Source organism: Bos indicus x Bos taurus, chromosome 1 (genome assembly GCF_003369695.1).
Source record: "Bos indicus x Bos taurus breed Angus x Brahman F1 hybrid chromosome 1, Bos_hybrid_MaternalHap_v2.0, whole genome shotgun sequence".
In the NCBI taxonomy this organism is placed as follows: Eukaryota; Metazoa; Chordata; class Mammalia; order Artiodactyla; family Bovidae; genus Bos; species Bos indicus x Bos taurus.
The window spans coordinates 53,534,567-53,559,796 of NC_040076.1; the positions used below are offsets into that span (position 1 = coordinate 53,534,567).

The window sequence follows — 25,230 nt, forward strand, 5'->3', positions numbered from 1 at the left end:
GAGCAGAGTGAGGTAAGAATTTGCTTCCTTGAAAACATTTTTTCCCTCTATTGGATAGCCAAAATATTTAGCTGATTACATTTAAATGTGACAAAAGGCTCATGTCAAGAATATCCTAGCATACAATGATTATTACACTTACATATATGTATGGAAATAAGATTATAAGCCATACAAAAAAACTAGGTCATAATTTCATAGTCATACCTTACATATACATGACATTTTCATTCTTTGACTGTATTAGAATAATTTGAATTAGTTGCTTGCTACGAGTAGGAAGTTAAGCCTATTCCATTCCTGAATCCTCACAAAAGAAAATAAAAGGTTTGGGAAAAGAGTAAGAAATCTAGGGTATTCTATTCTTTCCTATCTCCTTTAAAATTCTGTTCCACTTTTAATTGCCTTTGCTTGTTGCTATTATTTTCTTTCTCCTTGTATTTAAACACTGGTAATTACTTTTCAACAGTATAATTGTACTCCCTTGGAATTTTGTATAATTGCAGTACACTCACCTTTCCCAGTTAGGTGATGAAGAATTTCTGTTTATTTCTGGAGTATCACTGCACAGCTCCTGTTTTTCTTCTAAAGAACATAGACAAAAATGAAGATAACCACATTTTGGAATCACACGTAAGAGTGAACTAAAGGAAGTGTTAGCAGCTCATTAACAACTTGCACGTAATTTGGCTTTGTATTCAAACACTCTTGTAAAACTGCACCAATATCTTTTCAAGACAATTTACAATAACCTCTTAATAAAGTGTACACAGTGTACAAGAATCTGAGAGCCTCTGTAGCTTGTTTTTTTGTAATTTCTTTCTAATGATGCTTATTTTCTGTTATTGGTGTGCACAGGATGACTCACTGGACCTGTTTAGTGTCCCTTCTCTCAGCAGCCTCTGCACCCAGACAACAACTTGTCTTTCCCTAGTGTCTTACTCTCTTCCTTTGGGTTCAGGTTCAAAGACATCCTGAAAGACCCCAATCAGAAATGTGCCCCTAGAAGAGAGTTGGATTTTAATGCAGTAAGAGACCTACAATCATTGAGTTCGTCTTCTCACTCAGGGAACCTCAGAATCAAGAGGTTCAGAGAGGTGAGTGCTTTGTTAACAGTCCATAGAAAAGCAGAAATGCTTTGATCCCCTTGGACTGGTTTCAAGAGGATCTTGGGGAGAGTCTAAGAAATAAGTCAAAGTGTTCTTCTTCCATCTAACTCTAGAATCCTTTGTGATAACTGTGATATTGTTCCACCAAGTAAACCCTTGCTACAAAGTCCAAGGCCATTGAAGGCCAAGTGGAACAGGAAAGCAACAAGAAATGTTTTAGATGGTTAGGACCTGCCCGACTACTCTAAGGAGACATAAAAGAGAATAGACAGAGAGGTTTTCCAAGCACACTGCAGGCACTGTTGGTTTTACTCATGATCTGCATACAAAGTGAAATTTCTTAACCTAATAGCCAACTAATTCATAATTACAGTCATTTGAAAATATTTCACAATTTGTTCCTTCCAAATCCAGGATGAGTATTTGAAATTAAATGTTAATTTTAGGATCAAAATTATACTAACAATTTTTCTATTACAATTTGGAAATCCAACTGGCACATACTTGAAGGCATGTTAATAGCTTGAAACTTCTATAAAAGACTGGCTTTAAAATTAAGAGATTCTTACAATAGAAATCTTGATTGTGTAATGGCAAATTATCCCAATTATGATGAAAAAGAAAAAGTGTGATTTCTTATGGCCTGCACTAATGGGTTCAAATATAAAGATGTGAATGAATGACTGATTAGGTTACCTAAGCAACAGAGTATAAAGGAAAGGAGTGCTTACATCTAAGAGTGAACACGAAATGATGGCATGGATCAATACAAAAATGACTGGGAGTGACTGAGTCAAAATGAACAGAGACCTATTTAGGAGACTAAGAAAGCCTTTAAAACTTATTTCAGATTAAGAAGATGACAATGAAAAAACAGTGGTTCTGCTGTTTAGGCCAATAGCATAATATTACAATAAAGGAGACAATGGTATAATAATATGAACATAATGAATTCTGGTAATAATAACGAATGAACACTAAAGAAAATAAAATTTTCTGAGTCTAGTTTGTTTCCAGCTCTCTGTCCTGGGAAATTGTCTTTAGATTGAAAACTATAACATGGGAACTTTATGTTTAAAAAAAGGTCAAATCTCTCATCTGAGACAAATTACACCCCATGGATAATAAATGTGCTTGTTGAACTACTCTTAGTGATCTCAGAGGAGTCATGCAAAATAGGGAAAGAACTAAATGACTGAAAACAGAGGAAGGTCATCATCATTTTCAAAAATAGTTTCTGAAAATGACAGACCTGATATCAATCCTCAGCAGATTTCTAAATAAAATTCAAGGAGGAGGGTGACATCTGTGCACTCTTGGGAATTCTAGGCAGTGAGGTCATGCAGGGGGCATTATTTTCAGGCAGGGAATGCCCCTTCAAAACGTGTGAGGCTGGCAGCTCAGTCTCTATCACCTCTCCTCCCACTGCTGGAACAACAGATTTAACTTTTCAAAATCCAAACTGCTACCATAAGATATGTCACATAAGTCAAACTGAAAACAACTCAAGACATTACAACTAATATATGTAAACTGAATTCTTTTTTTTACCTTTTTTCATAAGAGAAACTTCCTTTTTTTCTTGTTTCAATGGAACATCAGTGTCACTTTCATCTAAAATCTGAAAAACAAGCTCTTTATTTAAAGCTGCACCAAAACAAAGGGTATATCATAAGGTGAAAAAATGACCTTGAACATCAATGCCCATATCAGAGACCATAAAGTATACTTTAGGGACATGTTATGCAGGGACACAAACATACATGTTGTCAGAAATTATACTGGCACGTAGCTCAAGTATGGTTGCATTATAAATGTCATATTTACATCTATCATTTCTTCAAAGGAATATTTACATTCCTACCAATACTGCGATAGATTTTTTTAAAAATCCAAATCTTAGGTGGATGTCATGTTGACTGTAACACATGGGCCAAGTATTTGATCACCAGGAGCAACCATGGAGCCTCTGTTGTTTGGGAAGGGCAGTCCCAGCTCTAGTTGCTACAGAGTAGACCCAGAGAATGAACTCGACATCAGTGCAATGAGAAGTCTGGGGAGGCTCAGGCCTCGGGCCCAAGAGTGTGATGGGGAAGAACATGCGGCCGAGACTGGGGAGCACACCTGGGAAGGTGAGAGAAGGGACACCTGGTCTTCTGACAAAAGAGGAAGTCTGCTTAAAGTGGGATGCAGAGCCTTAATGTGTTGAATGCAGGAGACAGGAGGGTTGGTGGCACTGAGAGTGAGGGGAGGGGTGTGTGTGTGTGTGTGGTGGTGGGGATGGAGGCTAAGTGGAGTTGGGAGAATTTGGGGGGTAGAATATGACAATCAGAAGCCAGGTATCCCATAACTTTGCGAATTCTGTGAGCCTATTTTTCAAGGCTCAATCAAAATAAATTTATATTTTGGGAATACACTTCTTTAGATCAGAGGCGGGTGGTGGAGAAGACAGGGGGCAAAGCAAAAGCTCTGTCTGCTCCTTGATCTGAAAACCTCTGAACACTTGCTGAGATGCATGAGACTTCTGACTACATCACCCGTGTGTGGCATGGACCTGTCAGTTCTCTGGAGCTCACCCTTTGTGTGTGTATCCTTCACCTTTCCTGTCCCCTCTAAACTGCTAAACCAATGTGGAACAGAGAGTCTATCAACCCTCCTTCTCTCCTCTCCCGGGAAACAAAGGCACGTATTTTACATGGTGTTCGGGAGACAGCGCTCTGTCGAAGCAGGTTAAATGGGCACACATGTAACCTAGCAACAAAACAGCAGTGAGGCTGTCCATCACCGTCATTTTCTATTCCGCCCAAATCAAGAGAAAGCAAGCCTTGCAGGTAGGGGAAATAAATAAAACTGATTTTAAGCTACTTTGGTCTATTTCAAAATGTTTTTATTCTTACACTGTGAATAAATTCATGTGCCAGGAAGTAAATAAAATGCATATACTTTCAAAAGTTCATCTTGCAAAATGACTTTAAAATGGATATCTTATTTATTTCTGATGTAACAGAAAATTTAAAGTTATCTTCTGATGTGTTGACGTGTAAGGAAGATCTACATACTTTAAGCGTCTCTCCTTTGAACTGAATCTTTTTTGACTAGTTTATAAGCAGCATGGGCTTACCTGGTGGCTCAGATGGTAAAGAATTTACCCACAATGTGGGAGACCTGGGTTCCATCTTCAGTCAGGAAGATCCCCTGGAGGAGGGCATGGGTACCCACTCCAGTATTCTTGCCTGGAGAATTCCATGGACAGAGGAGCCTGGCAGGCTACAGTCCATGGGGTTGCAAAGACTTGGACAGGACTGAGTGACTAACACTTTCACTTAAGCTTAGCACACACTATTTCCCGTCACAGTTAACAGCAATCACAAGGGAAGCTCAGGAGAGGAATGAACTACTTAACGCCTTTAGCAATAACCACTTTATAATAATCTATGATGATCCTGCTCAGATGTGTTCATTTTCTTTGGTAACCTCTCCTTATGATGGAAATCAGACAAGATAAAAGAATCCAAGCTTAACAAAAATGGCAGGACTCTCAGCAAGAACTCTTGGGTGTGGTATTATTAACTCAGTCTCCTGAAATTACTTTTGCATTTTATTATTTAGCTCTCTGCTTTGAGCTTGCTATGTGTAGGGCTGTTTCCATGAAGATCAGCTATGTCCACTCACCCCTCTAGATGTTACTTAAACAGAGCTTTACCATCTCTATTGCAGGAGAGACTTCTTCTTTTCTTTTCCTTTCTTATATTTCCTTTATTCTTTGGCATAGGAATGTTTAAAATATTTTGGATAAATAATTCACAGTCTACAGTATTTCTTTTTGAATGACACTGTGTAAATATCTGAGTTCAGAAGAAACTGTTTTTTGTTTGTTTACAATGTACTTGTAGTTTTGAAGGTCTGGATTTTTTCAAGCCGAGACAAGGAAACACGTAGTTGTTTTTTCAATGACACTATTTGTATACTCTGATACTTGCAGGGCTCTTTCACATACATCATTTCATTATAGGAATATTCTCCAGTCTCTTAGGCTTAACTGTGTCTCATATTCTGCAGTCTGGGGATATCTCTTTCCTAAGATTTTACCTCTAGTCATGAAATAGATAACACTTCCCACACAGTAAATGAGATTACAGTTAAGTCTTAACGAGAGGTTTTAGATACCTTAATTAAAATTATGTTAACAATGAGTAGAGTGGGATTTGTCAGTTCTCCAAGGGATGCAAAGGATCAGTATAATACCATATGCTCAGTTTTGTGAAGTATGTATTTAAGAGGATAAATAAATCATAAAAAAGTTGGAGAGGAGAAAGAACACACCGTAGTCAACTGTGTAACAATCTTCTCACTCAATTGTCTTTACGGAAGCCTTAACTGTTATCACTTTGGTTTTTCTCTGTTTCTTTGCCCCTCCACACCCATCCCAAACATTTTATCAAGGACCCATGAAGGCTACCAGGCTAGTTTGTGCCCTCCTGCCAAGTTCCAAGACCCTTCCTGTTTTTACTCTCCCAGAGTTAATGCTATGTTCTAGGTACTTCCCTTTGGTTCATTAATGTATTCAATAAAATTGAGTTCCCTGTATGGGTCAGACACTGCTATAATGAAGACAACAAAGTCCTTCCTTTATGGAGCTTATTTTCTAGTGAGGCAGAGAGATACTAAATAAGTAAAATGACAGGTATATAACTCTGCAAGTTCTGTGAAAAAAATAACGCAGGTAAGAGAAGAATGAATCAAGTTACACGGCTCCTCTCTGGGCTCACTGTTCTCTTCCACACTCGCCTTTTCCAGGCCTTGGACTTGCTGTGGATTTGTTTATTCCCCCAACTTTTTCTAGTCTCTTCTCAAACACCCTCCTTCAGCTTGGCCTTGCTTGCCCCCTCTATATCAAACTGCTCTCACTCTCACCATCCAACAATGACACTTCCTGCCCCTTCCTCTGCTCTATTTCTCACCTTAGCACTTACCACTGTCCACCATGAAACACAGTTTACTTATTTATCTTATCTGTTGTCAGATCCCCCCACTAGAATGGAAGGGCCATGAAGACAGGGAGTGGTGCCTAATTTTTACCTGCTGTATCGCCAATATCTAGGTCAGTAACTGATACTCCATATGTTCATAGAAAGAAAGTGAGTTAAAAGCAAGTCAAGAAAATCCATGTGTGTCGCTGAGGATGGGGAGTCGTGGAGTCCAGGCATTATGAACAAGGGAAAAGGCTGTGAAGGAAAAATAAACTTAGGGAGCTGGAGGCCAAGGAAGATGAGGGTGCCTAGAGTGAAGTGAGAGAAGGAATGAGCAGTAGGCAGTGAGGACAGAAAGGAGGTGAGGCCAGGTCACACAGGGCCTTGGAGGGCACTTCATTTCGTTCTAAATGTGAGCAGAAGCCATCAGAGGGTTCACCTCCCACACTGTTGGTGGGAATGTAAACCGGTGTAGCCACTATAGAGGCTCCTTTAAAAACTAAAAATAGAGTTGCCATATGATCCAGCAATGCCACTCCTGGGCACATATCCAGACACAACTCAAATTTAAAAAGATACATGAACCCCTATGTTCATGCAGCACTATTCACAGTAGCCAAGACATAGAGACAACCTAAATGTCCACTGAGAGATGAGTGGATTAGGAAGATGTGCTGGAACAGTATTCATCCTTAAAAAAGAGTGAAATAATGCCATTTGCAGCAATGTGGATGGACCTAGAGATTATCATACTAAGTGAAGTAAGTTAGAAAGAGAAAGCAAGTACACATATGACATCACTTCCATGTGCAATCTAAAATAACCACACAAATGAACATATGTATGAAACAACAGACTCACAGACATAGAGAACAGACTTGTGGGTCGAGGGGCAGGGGAGCCGGGGCAGGAAGGACTGAGAGTTGGGAATTAGCAGAGGCAAACTATGATATGCTGCTGCTGCTATGATATGCTGCTAAGTCGCTTCAGTCATGTCCGACTCTGTGCGACCCCAGAGATGGCAGCCCACCAGGCTCCCCCGTCCCTGGGATTCTCCAGGCAAGAACACTGGAGTGGGTTGCCCATTCCTTCTCCAATGCATGAAAGTGAAAAGTGAAAGGGAAGTCGCTCAATCGTGTCCGACTCTTCGAGACCCCATGGACTGTAGCCTACCAGGCTCCTCCATCCATGGGATTTTCCAGGCAAGAGCACTGGAGTGGGGTGCCACTGCCTTCTCCAAACTACGATATATAGGATGGATAAACAACAAGGTCCTACCGTACAGCAGAGGGAACTACATTCAATATCCTGTGACAAACCACAATGGAAAAGAATATGACAAAGAATATATGTATGTATGTATGTGTAACTGAGTCACTCTGCCGTACAGAAGAAATTAACACACATTCTAAATCAACTATACTTCAATAAGTTTTTCTAAAAAGGAAGCCAGCAGAAGGTTCTATCAGTAAGTAGGAGAAAAGCATTATCTGACATTGTTTGGATGAGATACTCAGATTTTCACACTGTGGAGTCAAAAATAAGCAGTGGAATCATTTATAGAGCTATTATTGTGGTCTTGGTGAGAGACATTAGTGAATTGGCCAGGTGGGTAGCTATGGAGGTGACAGAACAGAGTATATATTTGAAGGTTGAGTCAGTAAGATTGGTAGATGGGTTGAGTACAGGCTGTGAAAGATGGAGAGAAATTCAAGTTTTGGCCTGAGCAGCTGCGAGTGATGGTGACATTTACTGATATGGGGAAGCATGCAGAAGTCCCTTGGAATTTTTTTCCCTCTTGATTTAGATAACCTTCTGTGTCCCAACTCATCCTGGTAATTATTATTTTTCCGTCTATAGTCAATCCCTCAAATAAAACTTCAGGGGGTTAAATTATAATAAACTGTGGAAAATTCTGAAAGAGATGGGAATACCAGACCACCTGACCAGCCCCCTGAGAAATCTGTATGCAGGTCACGAAGCAACAGTTAGACTGGACATGGAACAACAGACTGGTTCCAAATTGGGAAAGGAGTATGTCAAGGCTTATTTAGCTTGTCAGCCTGCTTATTTAACTTATATGCAGGGTACATCATGAGAAACGCTGGGCTGGACGAAGCACAAGCTGGAATCAAGATTGCCAGGAGAAATATCAACAACCTCAGATATGCATATGACACCACCCTTATGACAGAAAGTGAAGAAGAACTAAAGAGCCTCTTGATGAAAGTGAAAGAGGAGAGTGAAAAAGTTGACTTAAAGCTGAACACTGAAAAAACTAAGATCATGGCATCCAGTCCCATTGCTTCATGGCAAATAGATGGGGAAACAGTGGAAACAGTGGCTGCCTTTATTTTGGGGGGGCTCCAAAATCACTGCAGGTGGTGAATGCAGCTATGAAATTAAAAGACGCTTGCTCTTTGGAAGAAAAGTTGTGACCAACCTAGACAGCATATTAAAAAGCAGAGACATTACTTTACCAACAAAGGTCCATCTAGTTAAGGATATGGTTTTTCCAGTAGTCATGTATGGATGTGAGAGTTGGACTACAAAGAAAGCTGAGCGCTGAAGAATGGGTGCTTTTGAACCGTGGTGTTGGGGAAGACTCCTGAGGGTCCCTTGGACTGCAAGGAGATCCAACCAGTCCATCCTAAAGGAGATCAGTCCTGAATGTTCACTGGAAGGACTGATGTTGAAGCTGAAACTCCAATACTTTGGATACCTGATGCGAAGAGCTGACTCATTGGAAAAGACCCTGATGCTGGGAAAGATTGAGGGCAGGAGGAGAAGGGGACGACAGAGGATGAAATGGTTGGATGGCATCACCGACTCAATGGAGAAGAGTTTGAGTAGACTCCGGGAGTTGGTGATGGATAGGGAGGCCTGGTGTGCTGTGGTCCATGGGGTCACGAAGACTTGGACACAACTGAGCAACTGAACTAACTGAACTGATGCAAACAACGGCTTCATTGCATCACCCACCGTAACTCCTCGTCTTTGCCCCAGTTATTTTCAACTGACTTAAGGACACTGACCCTGCTGAAATTTCAAATCCTCAGTGCCACCCTTGCCCACTTAGATTCCTCTGGTCAAGTCCTCTTTATAATGACATTATTGTTCCAGGTTTCCATCTCAAAACTGTCATCACTTTTTATGGTTTAATCTACCATACACCTTTTCAAGCTGTGCTATTTTTCCTTCAAAATGTTTCAATATCCCTTGTCTTCTTGTACTAAAATCTCCAGGCAGCAGATTCCAATTTGGTTTTTTCATCCTTAGTTTCTCATCTTTGCAGAACTGTTTGACTATCACAACATTTTCATAACATAAAGAATTAATTCTTTAGAGAAAATCTCCACTATTCAACTTTCCTTCTCAAAACTGGGGTTCCAGGTCCTGACTACTTTCTCCTTCAGGTACAAACCCTTAACTGGTTTTCAAAGCTCTTTTCAATGTGATTCTAAGATATCCGGAAATATTTTCAGTCTTTCTTAATAAGTCTTTCTTAATAATAATCATCCTCCGTAAGAACCAAAAAAGTTCTCTTCAGAATCCCCTGTGAGCATTAGGTAGCCTTCTGCCTCCATGTCTTGGCCCACACTGTCCTCTCTACCTGAAATACATTCTCTCCTCCTTTTCTTTAAGTCTCTCTCACATTTTAAGACAACTCCCACTCTTTCCAAAATGTCCTTTTTAATTTGCTCTAGCACATACTCTTTTCCCTAAAGAAGTATTATCAGTAAATTACAAATAGTTTTAATTATTTTCATATCTATGGGACCCAGACAAGAGTGGAATCCTGTAGCAGCCTTATCAAGACACTTCAAAACAGAATTCAACACCTGAATCCATCTCCCAAAATCAAATCCAGTAACCCTGTATACGAGACAGCAAAAGAGACACTGATGTATAGAACAGTCTTATGGACTCTGTGGGAGAGGGAGAGGGTGGGATGATTTGGGGGAATGGCAATGAAACATGTATAATATAATATATGAAACGAGTTGCCAGTCCAGGTTCGATGCACGATACTGGATACTTGGGGCTGGTGCACTGGGACGACCCAGAGGGATGGTATGCGGAGGGAGGAGGGAGGAGGGTTCAGGATGGGGAACACATGTATACCTGTGGCAGATTCATTTTGATATATGGCAAAACCAATACAATATTGTAAAGTTAAATAAAATAAAATTTTAAAAAAAGCATTAATAAATACACAGGTTTTACTGAAAATTCTGTTGAGAAAAGGAGGAAACATTTAAACAAGGCAAAAATCAGCTTAAAATTACCATGAAAACACTCTAGCTTACTTCTTCAATTGCTAGCTGCCTCATCTCTCTCTACACACCTTCTCCTCCAGACTCTCCAGTTCCACAGCACCAGTGTTTTTCTGCTTGTGGGATTACCTCCTTTTCCCTCCCTCTCACCGCTTCCCACATACACAGAGTCACTCTCCAGCTCTGGCTTCTTTTCCACATAGCATTGTCACTCTCTCAATTTGCATTCTTTACTCCCACCTCCTGGGCCCCCGGAAGGCAACTGCCTTCTTTGGAATTACAAAAGGTGGTTTTTAAAAATCCCACTGCTGGGCATACACACTGAGGAAACCAGAAGGGAAAGAGACACGTGTACCCCAGTGTTCATCGCAGCACTGTTTATAATAGCCAGGACATGGAAGCAACTTAGATGTCCATCAGCAGATGAATGGATAAGAAAGCTATGGTACATATACACAATGGAGTATTACTCAGCCATTAAAAAGAAAACATTTGAATCAGTTCTAATGAGGTGGATGAAACTGGAGCCTATTATACAGAGTGAAGTAAGCCAGAAGGAAAAACACCAATACAGTATACTAATGCATATATATGGAATTTAGAAAGATGGTAACAATAACCCTGTGTACGAGACAGCAAAAGAGACACTGATGTATAGAACAGTCTTATGGACTCTGTGGGAGAGGGAGAGGGTGGGAAGATTTGGGAGAATGGCATTGAAACATGTAAAATATCATGTATGAAACGAGATGCCAGTCCAGGTTCGATGCACGATACTGGATGCTTGGGGCTAGAGCACTGGGACGACCCAGAGGGATGGTATGGGGAGGGACGAGGGAGGAGGGTTCAGGATGGGGAACACATGTATACCTGTGGCGGATTCATTTTGATATTTGGCAAAACTAATACAATTATGTAAAGTTTAAAAATAAAATAAAATTAAAAAAAAAAAGAAAAACAAAAAAAGTAATGTAAACCCCTATCCTTCTCTTGATTAAAAGATGTAATCAAGTAACGTCTCTACCTTTCATTGTTTTAGATTATATACTATTTGCCCTAATACGTACTTTAAGTAGGATAGAAATATCTTTCTTCTGCTGTTATTCACAGTGGGTTAACCATTCTCCTTTATTTCTCTTATTATGCCTCTGGTAGATTATCAACCTAAGATATCAAATTACTATCTACTAATTTTCTGCTTTTAGAATCTATCAATCAAAGATAAGGATTATGCACTCTATCTTTATTTGTAAAATTAAAATTTAATTGCATAAAATTAGGATGAACATGATGCAACACTCCATAATTTGGGTAATTTTCCATATGTCAGAAATTACATTTTTGCTAAAGGACTGTCTGCTACTATTTTGGTAACAAACTTTCTGGATTCACTTTTAAATTCCTCTGCCAATTATGTATGATAATAACATTTCACTATTAAAGATTTAAATAATGATATTCATTTTGCTATAATGATATTGTGCTACTAAATATAGGGAGAAAATCATTAAAGAAATTAAAACACTGAAAAAAAAATGTTTTTCATAATCTAAAGAATTACTTTCATTCGTTACAAATCATCCCGTTAATTCTCATAATAACCCTATGAGTAGGTAATACCATTATTTCCCTTTTATAGGTAAGAAAACAGAAGACCATGAGTTGATACAGCTGACATGTGGCATGTAGGGCTGAATGTGAACCTGGATCAATCTGTCAGAATTCATAGTCTGTCTCTTTTCCATAAAACAATGCTAACTCGTGGTTTTGTAAAATTGTCTTCCAATTTTTCTGCTTCTTTAGGGTAGAGATAATGGTTTTTGTGTGTGTGTCCTTCCAAATCTCTAATGGAGATTCAATAAATGTGTCTTAAATTGGTGTATGGTTGCTGACAGTTCACAAACTCGCATTTGAATATCTAGATTCATTATAATTCACCCATGAGACTTTCCTCTAGGTCAAGGGCTGTATCACATATTGTCTTTGTGTCTGTCAATCTGTTGGTGAGCTGATGAATGATGCTGCAGAGGGTGAGTATAGACAATTTTTCTTCCAAAGCCCTTGGGGCAGCTCTGGTTTTTATCTTATAAAGGGGCTGCTATATCTGAAATTTCTGATACCATCAGCAACAATCACAGGACAATACAGGCTCCTACAGAGGCAATGGTAACATCATCAACCAGGAAAACTGACTAAGAAATGGCCTGCTTTTAAAGTAACACATCTTCAGTCATGAAATCATATGGCAATATCAATGCAGTTTCCTACTAAATTTTTTTCTGTTATAAGGCAGAAAAATTTATATATTTAATTTTTATATTTGAAGGGTGAATGAGGCTGATTTCGGAACTAGCTATGCAGGTTGTTTACTTTTTTTAAATCTTTTTTTGGGTTACTGAGTCATCTTTTCATTTTCACTGTCACACAATGCTGATGCTAAAACTTATTGTGGCCTTTTGTTTGTTTTTGGATTTGGGTTGCTTCTTGGGGGTACTACCATAGAGCATAAACCTAGACATGGGGAACTCACCAGCTCTTCCAGACCTTCCTCAGCTTCTGTGTTCCCCCACGGAGGCCCTGTCAATGACCCCAGGGATTCAGAGCTGGTTGATGCCTTTCCTGGACTGGCATCAGCATCTTTTTTAAGATGCCATAAAGAGCTAATTAGGTGCAACTGGTAAAGGATTTAATTTATGCTGAGACTGGAAGATGGTTCCACCCACTCATTCCTTTACTCATCAATCTTTCTTCAGCCCCAGAAAGTGCCACACTCTGAACTAAACGCTGGAGGTTACATCTTTCAGAGTAAACCCTGGAGACACCATAGCCAAATTCTTAAAATACATCTGTCAGTGGTGATCTGGCCACTGAGTTTTTTAAATGTCTGTGGTTTTGAAAAATGAAAGGAATCTGTCAGTCTGTTCTAACCTAAGGCCAGGTACAAGGCAAAAAAGACCTAAATGACCACAGAGGACAAAAGGGCGAAGGCCAAAAAGGTAGTATGGTTCATGGTTATTAAACAGGCGGGTCCAACCTGACTTAAAAACAAGCATACCATAGATATTCTTTCATCACCTTAGCAAATGATATTCAGAGCAGTAACTGAAAGAAAGATTATTATAAAATATGGAAAAGCAACAAATACTGGTATAGGAAAAGTAAATGCTGTTTCATGGTAGAGTCAGAAAATTTGCATAATGTCAACTTGGAGTACATGTTGTGCCAAGATGAAGAAGAGCATGTGTGTAACAAAAAGTACTTTCATCACCCTGACTTGAGTCTCAGAAAATTATTCTTGCTGAACTTTTACTGTTGGCATTGGTAATTTTATTCCCCTCAGGTTCCTGCATTGTGAAGCATTCTTCTAATTGATCATTTGCTTGCCTGACCATCTGTTGTGGTTTGGCAACCTAATTTTCCCCATCACCTTTCAGAATAGTTTCCCTAGAATGTCTATTCCATAGAGTCACTTCTTATATCTCAACTGGTGACTTAACTTGAGATTGCTTACCTCTTTGACAAGATGCTTGAGAATCTAGTCCTATTGCTTCCTTTTTATTTTTATCGCTTCTATTAAGCATGGTACAATGAGAGTTGATCAGACCACATCACTTTGAGGGGCACTGGGGTCCTATGGAGCTCATATGCCAAATTTTTGCCTGGAGTAAAGCTGAACTGCCAATTTATCACAGAACAGTGCACAAGGAGCTTTTAATTGAACTCAGACAAACCCTTAATTACAACAGTACCACAGGGCATTGCTCCAGTAAAGCAGAACTGCCTAGCAAGCTTCACTCAGACTTGGATTCCTCAGACATCTGTGAGAGGTGCTGCAAAAGAATTTCTACTTCCTCCCCTTCTGGAGTTAACTGGGACATATTTGAACTTTACACTTGGGTGTGTAAATGTCTGAGACAGAAACGGTTCAGAATAGCCAGTATTCATTAAAAGGGAGGGCAGGGTGTGTGTCTTGAGCATGGAAGATGGAAAATAATATTTTCTGGAGGCCAAGGGTCAGGAAACACCAGCTCATGGGAGGGGTTGACAGTACAATTATGATCACAACTATATTATTAGACTTACAATCTTAGGAGAGGAGAAAACTCTCCTTTCTAGGAATCAATCCTGAGATGATTATCCTGATGATTACTATGGAGATTCTAGGTTGACTGGGAAGAAAAGTGTCAGATCTTGCACACAAAAAGTCAAGTTTGGGGTGGATAAGGTAAGAAATGGGTTAAAGGGAAGTTAGCTTAATCTGGGCAATGAATGGATGATGGCTGGATTTAAAAAAAAAAATGAATTCAAGACTCTTGGCTGGAGAATGAAACTTTGTAAACCTATCTAAGCCAAAATAGGCTGAACGTGAATCGATGCAGTATTTATCTGTGCCTTCAAATCCTGACCCCTGAGTAAGGAGTATTTGTGCACTCCAACCAATCTGTGTGGAATGGCCTGGCTGAACTGATGTGGGGTCAGCACACGGACATGAATGACAAAGGGAGAAGTCCTAATGAGGAGGGGTTAAGGAAGCGGGAGCTAGGGTTGAAGGTGACCACTTCCTGAGAGTATGATCCTCAACAAGTTTATTTTCCTCATCTGTAAAAATGGGGATGAAAAGAGAACATACCCCTTCAATTATTAAAATGATTAGATGAGATGATACATGTGAAGTATTGTAGCTGATTTTCATCATGGTCACACAGAAAAAGGAAAGGCTAACTCCACGAAAACACACGTAGTGCACACACACACAGAGTAGAATTTCAGAAAAAAAATACAGTTTTGCAGGAGCTGAGATTAAAAAAAACTGGATTGCACTAGTCACCTTGAAATGGGGGAGGGAACCATGGCAGTGCTAACAAGATTGTACAAAATAATGAAAGAAGTCTGCTGCAGCGCAGACTGGTGATCCCACAACTAACATCTCTGAAGTTCCAATTGAATGGCTATGTAGGGCATTCTGAAGAGGGTTAAGATGTCCTTAAAAAAAAAAAAAAAAAACTCCTCATTATTTTCATGACAGTTTTTAATCTCTAAAATATGCCTGGAGTTTTAACTGAATCCCAATTGGATATTTCCACAGCTCCAAATGACATGCAAGCAAGGTCTTACCAAGAACACTCATACTGCATGGATTCTGAAAATGAATGGCCCAGAGTGGCTGAAAGGCCAAGCATAAATTAGTATCAAAAAGGAAAAAGTGAAGAGAAAGAAGGGAAACTGCCACAGAAGTGACACCTGCCAACTATGTGATCAGAAGGAACTGGTGATAAGGCAAATGAAGTCCAACATCCCATGAAGGATTAGGGAGCATGTGAAATGTGATACACATGAGATGCAAACATTAAAAGTGACTCAAAAATAAGGATTACCCCACTGAGAAAGAGTATTTAAAAAAAATAGCCTCCAGAGACTGTAGGCCTTGGAGAAAAGAAATATAAAACGCATTCAATCAAGGACTAAGGGGAGTAGGAGGAGGAATAAGTTAGGAAACAGATCAAACTGCTGTAACCTTGAGCCCAGCAAATGAGGTGACTTTGGAGATTATGACAATATAACTGAAATAATCAGCAATGGTTGGATTCAATATAAATCTGAAAAACAATCAATGCTTTTATCATTTCACTTGAAATTGCACAACTGTTGGTACAAGAGCCAGAGTAACATATGTCTGAAACTTGGAAGAGAAGAAAATGAAGTACCCTAATATGAAAAAAAAAATTCTTTCCAAAGGCAGACTGACAGACATTAACAACACACAAAAGAAAGAATGTGCTGATCAGAATAAAGATGTTCACAGTATTATTTATAATAGCCAAGATACTGAAGCAACCTAAGTGTCCAATGACAGATAAATGGATAAAGAAGATGTGGTATATGTACAGTGGAATATTACCCAGCCATAAGGTAGAATGAAATCTTGCTATTTGTGACAACATGGTTGTACGTGAAGGTCATTACGCTTAGTGAAGTAAGTTAGATAAAGACAAATGCTGTATACCTTCATTTATATGTAAGCATATACATGCATTCATGCTTAGGGAGCATGTGAAATGTGATACACACGATATGCAAACATCAAAAGTGACTCAAAAATAAGGATTATCCCACTGAGAAAGAATATTTTTTTAAATAGCCTCCAGAGACTGTAGGCCTTGGATAAAAGAAATATTAAAAGCATTCAATCAAGGATTAAGGGGAGTAGGAGGAGAAAGAAGTTAGGAAAACAGATCAAACTGCTGTAACCTTGAGCAGGTCATTCATTTGAACAAATGTCACAAAACAGAAACAGATTCACAGATACAAGAACAAACCAGTGATTGCCAGAGGGAAGTAGGTGGGAGGAGTGGTGAAATAGGTGAAGGAGATTAAGAGATACAAATTACCAGTTATAAAGTCAATAAGTTACAAAACGTAACGTATAGCACAAGGGACGCATTCCATGTTTTATAGTAGCTTTGTACTCTACACGATCTATGAAACTAGTGAATGGCTATGTTATATACCTCAAACCAATGTCATGTTGTAAGTCAATACATATTTCAATACATAGTAAAAAAAGAGTGGATGTAAAGCCTACTGTTGGTTACTGGAAAAAAAAAAGAAGAGAGATGTTCTCCATGTAATGTGAACCAAAACACACACACACACTGGAAGAGCACAGGATGAGGGTGCTGGGCCACTGCCCTTCCAGTGTTACAGTTACAACTGGTAACGTCATTCCAGTCATCCTGTGCAGGGCAGTGGACACAGCAGGCTGTCTTAGCTGGAAACCCTTTAAATATTCAGGCACATAGCTCACCGGCACTGTCAAACTGTACTGGCCAACCCATGCAGATTGGCATAAAGGGAGAAAACACACGGTGAAGGTCAGAATGTGTCTTCCAATTGGACTGAGGCTGGGTTTATCTCTCAAAAGACTAAACAGCTGCTATGATATTGTACAACAGTCTCATGAGTTTGGATAATGTGAAATCATTTCTGTGAGATAAGACTTTCTCTGAGCTGAAGACAAATTTTAGAGCCTATGACACCTGATGCTTTCAAACTGTGGTGCTGCAGAATCCCATGGACAGCAAGGATATCAAAACAGTTAATCCTAAAGGAAATCAACTCTGAATGGTCATTAGAAGGACTGATGCTGAAGCTCCAATACTCTGGCCACTTGATGCGAAGAACTGACTCACTGGAAAAGACCCTGATGCTGGGAAAGATGGAAGACAGGAGGAGAAAGGGATGACAGAGGATGAGATGGGTGGATGGCATTACTGACTCAATGGACATGAGTTTGAGCAAAGTCCAGGAGATGGTGGAGGACAGGGAAGCCTGGTGTGCTGCAGTCTATGGAATCACAAAGAGAAGGATACAACTTAGTGAGTGAACAACAGCATGACACCTGAAAATAAGACCCTGGGCTGCAGTAAATTCCCCAAAATAATAAAAACCACCTAACTGTGGCAAGTGGTCAGTAGCCAACGACTCTTCCTTAAGTGATAGCCCAATGCACCCTGTGTGCCCTCTTTAAATTTGACAGGTGCAGGGTCAGAATTAAAGCACACGCACATGCACGCACACACACACACACACACACACACACAAGCACCACAGTAAGAAGATAACTGGGGAGGAGCCCAGGGGTTAAGAACAATCTTTTTTTAATTTCCAAGTTTAAGAAAGTACAGGCAGACAAACATGCAGAAGCAATTATTTCCTACTTGAATTGCTGCAACCACAGCCAAACAGAAAAATTAATGGGCATCTCTGGATAATGTATAGTGTTTATCCAGATTAATTAGATACCATGAATTTGAAAACGAACTTCCTGCTAGGATCACAGGGACACAAATTAATCATACCACACACATTCATGCAAGTAACATAAGAACTTGAGAAATATTACATGAAAAGACAACAACAATTTTAACATAAATGTCATACTTAATTTGTGCAAAAGCACTTGCTAAAAGCTGCATGCAGAGGACAGAGAAGTGACAAAGCAATGGCTACATGAAAAACACACAAAGACTTTGAAGATTCTGCAAAGCAGGTGGGGACGACTAATATGCAAAGGTACATTCTATCACATTTGGCTTCCAAGAGGTAGAGAGGCTGAGTTATTCACAACACTAGTTATATAGTCCTCTCTTCTTTTCTGCCCTCTGAATAAATGTTGACCCTTTTCCTTTTGAAAATATGTTGGTGCTCACTTCCTCCACATCCTATATTTAGTTGTTCCTTACTTCGATGTGAAGGGTTTTTTTTTTTCTTTCCCATTCACAAATCACTTCTAGAGCTTTTCAACATCCTTTCAGATTCCTTCTTAAAACAATTATAATTATGGAGGAAATGATATGATGTTTGGGAATAAAGCTGGGGAGGGGGAGGATACAGATGAAACAAGATCAATCACGAATTGATAACTATTGGAACTAGGAAATGGGCACACAGGGGTTGACTCTGCTGTTTGAAATGTTCCATCTTGGAACCTTTTTAAAATAAACCTCCATTATTGTTATGTCATGTACCTTGTGACAATGTTTTTCTGCTGAAGGGCACATAAATTAGGCTAAAATCAGAAGACATTGTGCTTCTCATTGACTCATTTGTAATTAAAACTTAATCCATAATCTTAAATTGCATTTTGAGATAACTTACCTAAAGACACGAAAAATGAGGCAAGAATTTGTCTAATTACTCTCTCTTATATTATCATGTCAAAAAATTATAATCTAGGCAAAAATAGTTATTCTTATACAGATTAAAGTTTAGTTATAAGCTTCTTGGAAATCAAGGTACAAAGAGAACTATAATAAGTAAAAAAATTCATATTCTGATAAAAGAAAGTATCAAATAGATTTTTTTCATGATATTAAATTCTAATATTCAAATGAACCTTTTTATTATTAATATAACACAAGGGGTGCCCTATAACATAACAAAGTCTTTAACATGGCTTCATAGATAAAGTATTTCTTATAATCCTTGAGTCAATTCTTCCCACACATGCATGATTAGTTGCTCAATCATGTAGGACTCTGTGACCCCATGGACTGTAGCCTGCCAGGCTCCTCTATCCATGGGACTATCCCAGTAAGAATACTAGAGTGGGTGGCCGTTTCCTCCTCCAGAGGATCATCCTGACTCAGGGATCAAACCTGCATCTCTCTGCACTGGCAGGCAGATTCTTTACCACTGAGCCACCTGGGAAGCCCTCTTCCTACAAACCAAGGACTTTTACACTAGGTTCAGTGAGGAAAACTACCTCTGCTAGGGTCTATGGCAGAATAGTACGATATGCAGGTCTTTGATATTGACTACCAAGTTAGAATCAGGGACACACAATCTATAGAGAAGCACATGGGAAGCGTGTCTAGATTTCTTGAAGAGACTTCTCTTTGAAGGGTTTTTGGCAGTGTCCTAATTTAAGTCAGTTTAGAATTATACTTTCTAGTAAGAATCCACACTATGAATTACAGAAAGGTTCATATGCTTTGGATTTGGGCATGTAGGTAGGTTTTGAGATGAACTTCAAGTTTATGTATACACACACACACACACACACACACACAGTTTATATATATATATATAATGTTATACACATATATACATTAACCCAATAGAATGGGTTCACAAAGAGTTGGACACAACTGGGCAACTGAACAACAATATTAAAGCTTTCTCACCCTGACAACCAACATGAAAAACACTACAAGATTAGTGGTCAGGAGGCATAAATCTCAGCTGTGTTTTCACTAATTTGTGTAGTTTTGGGCAAGTAACAAACTTTTCTGAGTCCTGTTTCTTCACCTAAAAGCAATTATTCAATTAAATGTTTCAGTTACTTTGGGCACTAATGTGAAATACCTCTTGGGTTCCTCTAATCTTTACAAATGTGAATACATTTCAAGGTATCATTTAGTCAGCAAAGTTTGTCTCACCGGGATTATATCTGAATTGCTGTTGCTGGTTTCAACTTCAGTTGAAGCAAGGTTTTGACTCCTCTTTCTCTTCATTTCCCAAGAGGCCTATAGCAAGGTATTAACAAAAAATATACAAGGATTAGTAGCAATCAATTGTACATATTAAACCACTGTCACTCTTTCCTTCCTTCAGCTTCTATTAAGTGCTGGCTTCTGTAGGATAAACAGAGGGCATTCAACAAAATAACATCATAATGCAAGTTAAGTATGAGACGAATGGTGTAGATTATGGCACTCAACAGTGAATCAAAGGCCTTATAGTATTTTGCAAAGAATTTGCATGAATTACTGTCTATATACTGAATATATAATGTTTCATATGGATATATATATGTATATATACATTGTTTTTAAAATTTATGTGGATGTTGCTGGGAGGAATAAGATATATATTCATTAAAAAATATCTATGATGGCTTTCTTTTACTATGTCATTCTTAATCAGTAGACGTTAATATGCCTAGTATGTGAGATGTCTGCAGTCATTTAAAATTTTTTTTACAGTTTCAATGTACATTTTATAAAATATTGGCTATATTCCCAATGTTGTACAATATAGCCTTGTAGCTTATTTTATATATAATAGCTTGTATCTCTTAATTCCCTACACTTACATTGCCCCCTTCCCTTTCCTCACTGATAATGACTAGCTTGTTCTTTATATCTATATATCTGCTTCTTTATCCTTATATTCACTAGTTTGTTGTATTTTTTGATTCCATATATAAGTGATATCATATAGTGTTTGCTGCAAATGGCACATTTTCATTCTTTTTATGGCTGAGCAATACTCTATTGTATATACACGCCATCTCTTCTTTAGCCATTCATCTGTTGATGGACACTAGGGTTGCTTCCATATCTTGGCAATCATAAATAATGCTGCTGTAAACTGCTATGAACACTGGGGTGCTTGTATCTTGTTAAACTAGAGTTTGGGTTTTTTTTAATATATACCCAGGAGTGGAACTGTTGGATCATGGGATAGTTCTTTTGTTTTTTCAGTGTCTACAATCAATTTCATTTTAATATAATCTAAACACATACCATTTAGAAAATACCAAGAAAAATTTCTGTACAAAAGTTGATACTATTGCATTTGGACAAAGCTGGCAAGTTCCTGCTATGAGCATAGCCCAGGAGACACCACCGAGGAAACCTAATATATTGGAGTAGATGTTATGTGTTTGGTCCACAGTTTGATAACTCTCAGGGTTAACCTGAAGTTGTCAATGTTTGGTGCTAGATGTAAAATTTCACTGATTACCCTGAAATCATTAAGATTTCTTAGACATATCTAAATTTTTAAGTAGACTTTCATCTAGAAGTCCAAGTCTTCTAGAATAATCTTGAGTGCTAACCTTGCAAACCAAATATCAATCTCTATCCCATCAAAACACTATTTTTTGAGAAACCTGCATAGTGTTTTCCACAGTGACTGCACCAATTTACACTCCCACCAATAGTGTATGAGGATTCTCTTCTCACCAACATTTATTTGTGTTCTTTTTAATGACAGCCATTCTGACAGACATGAGGTAATATCTCAAAGGTTTTGATTTGTGTTTCCCTGATGATTAGTGATGTTGAGCATCCTCTCATGTGTCTTGTTGGCCTTCTGTATGTCTTCTTTGGAGAAATGCATATTTAGATCTTCTGCCCATTTTTTTACTAGGTTGTTTTATATATATATATACACACACACACACAGCTGTATATATATAGCTGTATTAAGTTGTTTGTATATTTTGGAGCTTAATCCCTTGTGGTTACATCATTTGCAAATATTTTACCCCATTCTGTAAGTTGTCTTTTCATTTGGTTTCTGGCTCCCTTTGCTATGGAAAAGCTTTTAAGTTTAATTAGGTTCCATTTGTTTGTTTTTGCTTTTGTTTTCCATTACTCTAGGGGACAGATCCAAAAAAAAATCTTGCTGCGATTTATGTCAAAGAGTGTTCTGCCTATGTTTTCCTCTAGGAGTTGTATAGTATCCAGTCTTACATTTAGGTCTTTAATCCCTTTTGAGTTTATTTTATCATCAATTACAAGGAAAAAACTGCAAAGGAAAAAAAAAAAAAAACACATGGAGGCTAAACAATACGCTACTAAACAACTAGTGGATCACGGAAGAGATAAAAAACACCTAAAAATAAATGAAAACAAAAACAAATTTTTCCAAAACAGAATATGCAGTTCTAAGAGGGAAGTTTATAGTGATACAAGCTTATCCCAAGAAACAAGAAAAATCTCAAACAACCTAAAAATTCTTCCTAAGAGTTGACATACAACATGTCTTCATTTCTTCCCCTTCCACTTGCTAAATCCATTGTAACCTGGTTTCTATTCTCTCCAATTCAATAACAATGAAATTCCTCCTGTGATTCTTCCTATTACCACTAAGTCATTAAGTTAGTGAACTTTTTTGGCCTTTGGCCTGGTTGAGTTGACCTCTCAACGGAATTCAGCCTCTCCGATCATCTGCACCCCATATCTCAGCAAATGGGTCAGTGTTCTCTCCTCAAGCCAAATACACAGGAACAAATACATCCACTTCTCTCCCCTCCACATGATCACCTCACCCACACCACCATTATTTCCCCCCAAGGCCACTGCAATAGCCTTTTAACTGCTCTGCCCACATTCATTCTGTTTGCTGAGAATCCATTTTTCATACTAACCCAAAGCAATCTTTTCTAAAGGAAATTTTGATCATGCCACTTTCCTGTTTAAAATCCTTCAGTGTTTTTCTGTTGCTTTCAGGATAAATACAAAATCCCTTATCAAAGTATCAGCTTGCATGGTTCTGATGACTCCCTGCCCATCTCACACCACAGCCCCCTTTCCCTCACTGCCCCACCACAGCTTAGCTTAGCTGTCTTCTTAGTGTCAGTGAAGTGTCAGTCAGTCAGTCATGTCCCACTCTTTGCAACCCCATGGCCTGTAGCCTGCCAGGCTCCTGTCCATGGAATTCTCCAGGTAAGAATACTGGAGTGGGTTGCCATTCCCTTCTCCAGGGAGCTGTCTTCTTAAGGTACTTTGTATTCCATGTTCTCTCATTAGCAAATAATGTTTGCACTGATTGGAAATGATCTTCCTCTCCATTTAGCCACTTAATTGGAATTCAAACCTAAAAGTTATGTCATCACTTTTTCAAGGAAGACTTCCCTGTCCTCCCAGGGTCAAACCTCCTATTATAAGGACTCACACTACTATGTCATAAAAACTGCCTCAGTGTCCGTTCCCATTTATCTGTATAATCATTGGATTGTCTGTCTCTATCACTAGACTATAAGTTCAGCGGGGACTTGGGACTATAGGTGGTTTTGCTCACAGCTAAATCCCCTGTAGCTGGCTAACATACTGAATGGCACATGACAGATGATTTTACACATAATATATTCACATATACATATGTGAATCTCCATATTTACATTCTAAAATGTGCTATTCTAACACAACTTTGTGATCACTTGTATGTTGTCTTTGGAGCATGCAACCTCCCCATAAAATTAGTCTACAAATCCCAAATCTTGAAATTCCACAGTTAATGAAATCAGGAGTTAAATGAGATATAATTATAAAGTGATAGCAACTGCTTTTTCTATTATAAGCATGCAAAAGTTGAGTATCTGCTGAATAGATGAATTCCTACACTCAAATATAATGCATAATTCAAACTAAAATTCTGAAGAAGGTGGACAGATTCAAGATTCAGTTTGGCCTCAACAGCCTCAAGAAAAGACTTAGGGCCAAAACTTCAAAATTATAGGGATCTGTATTTCAAATAATCTAAGAGAATGAGCTACCCAAAAATGAAGTAAGAAAAGGCTGCCTTTAGGAGGTAATAAGCCTATATCACTAAAGATTTTAAAGAATCCAATACCATTTTCCAAAGATATTACAAAGGAATGTGTGAGATATTTCTGTAATGTAACTATTATTCAGAATAATTCTTTTTTAAAGAACCATGCCTGAAATCTTGTCTTCCACCATGCTTAATACACTATCTTACACAGGGCAGAAGCTCAGTGGATATTTGCCAATGAAATTAGTTCCCTGCTTTCAGATATGATGGCAACTCATTGGAATATTTTCCATGTGGCCCATATTCACCCTTTCAGGGTAAAGTAAATTTTTAGAAACAGTAAAAAAACATTAGTAATCAAGTTTTATCAACAAGGCAGATAAACTAAGCAATAAATTTTGGCTTATAAAAGATTTTTTAAAGGTAGTAAGATAACGAAGTGAAGTGAAGTGAAGTGAAAGTGTTAGTCGCTCAGTGGTGTTCAACTCTTTGTGACCCCATGGACTATAGCCTTTTGGGACCTCATGGATTGTAGCCTGCCAGGCTTCTTTGTCCATGGAATTCTCCAGGTAATACTGGAGTGTGTAGCCATTTCCTTCCCCAGGGTATCTTCCCAATCCAGGGATCGAACCTGGGTTCCCCACATTACAGGCAGATTCTTTACCGTCTGAGCCACCAGGGAAGCCTGTGAGATAATAGCTGTGGTCACTGAACACTGATCAGGCACAGGGTAAATGCCCACTCAATTTTAAGTGTTGTTATTATTATACACTGAAACTAAGGGCAGATTCTCAAAGAGGAATTAAATAAGCGTCAACACTGTAAGAATGAAAGTGTAATTTTTTTTTTTAAAGAAACTCATTTAGATACATGGAAATCCTAGGGTGTACATTCATTATAATCAAGCTCAGCAGTTAGTTACATTATCAACATCACATTTTATTTTTCCAGAACTTGGACTATAGGGATAACTACCTATGTAAAATTTGACCAAGCATTTTTGCTATAAAGCACTGAATGCAAATTTCTCAAGATTACAGGTTTATCCTATATGGGTATTTCTCTCTTAAATACAGATTAAAATCT

The 25,230-nt window shown here is 38.5% G+C and overlaps 1 protein-coding gene across 1 annotated transcript in view; it reads right to left on the reverse strand.

Annotated features, from left to right (window-relative positions):
* Positions 1-25,230, reverse strand: part of MORC1 (MORC family CW-type zinc finger 1) — a 151,708-nt gene that overhangs the window by 24,194 nt on the left and 102,284 nt on the right. The window contains 3 exon segments of the mRNA XM_027550561.1: positions 516-585; positions 2,661-2,730; positions 20,298-20,384. Coding sequence (XP_027406362.1) covers positions 516-585; positions 2,661-2,730; positions 20,298-20,384 — 227 coding nt within the window.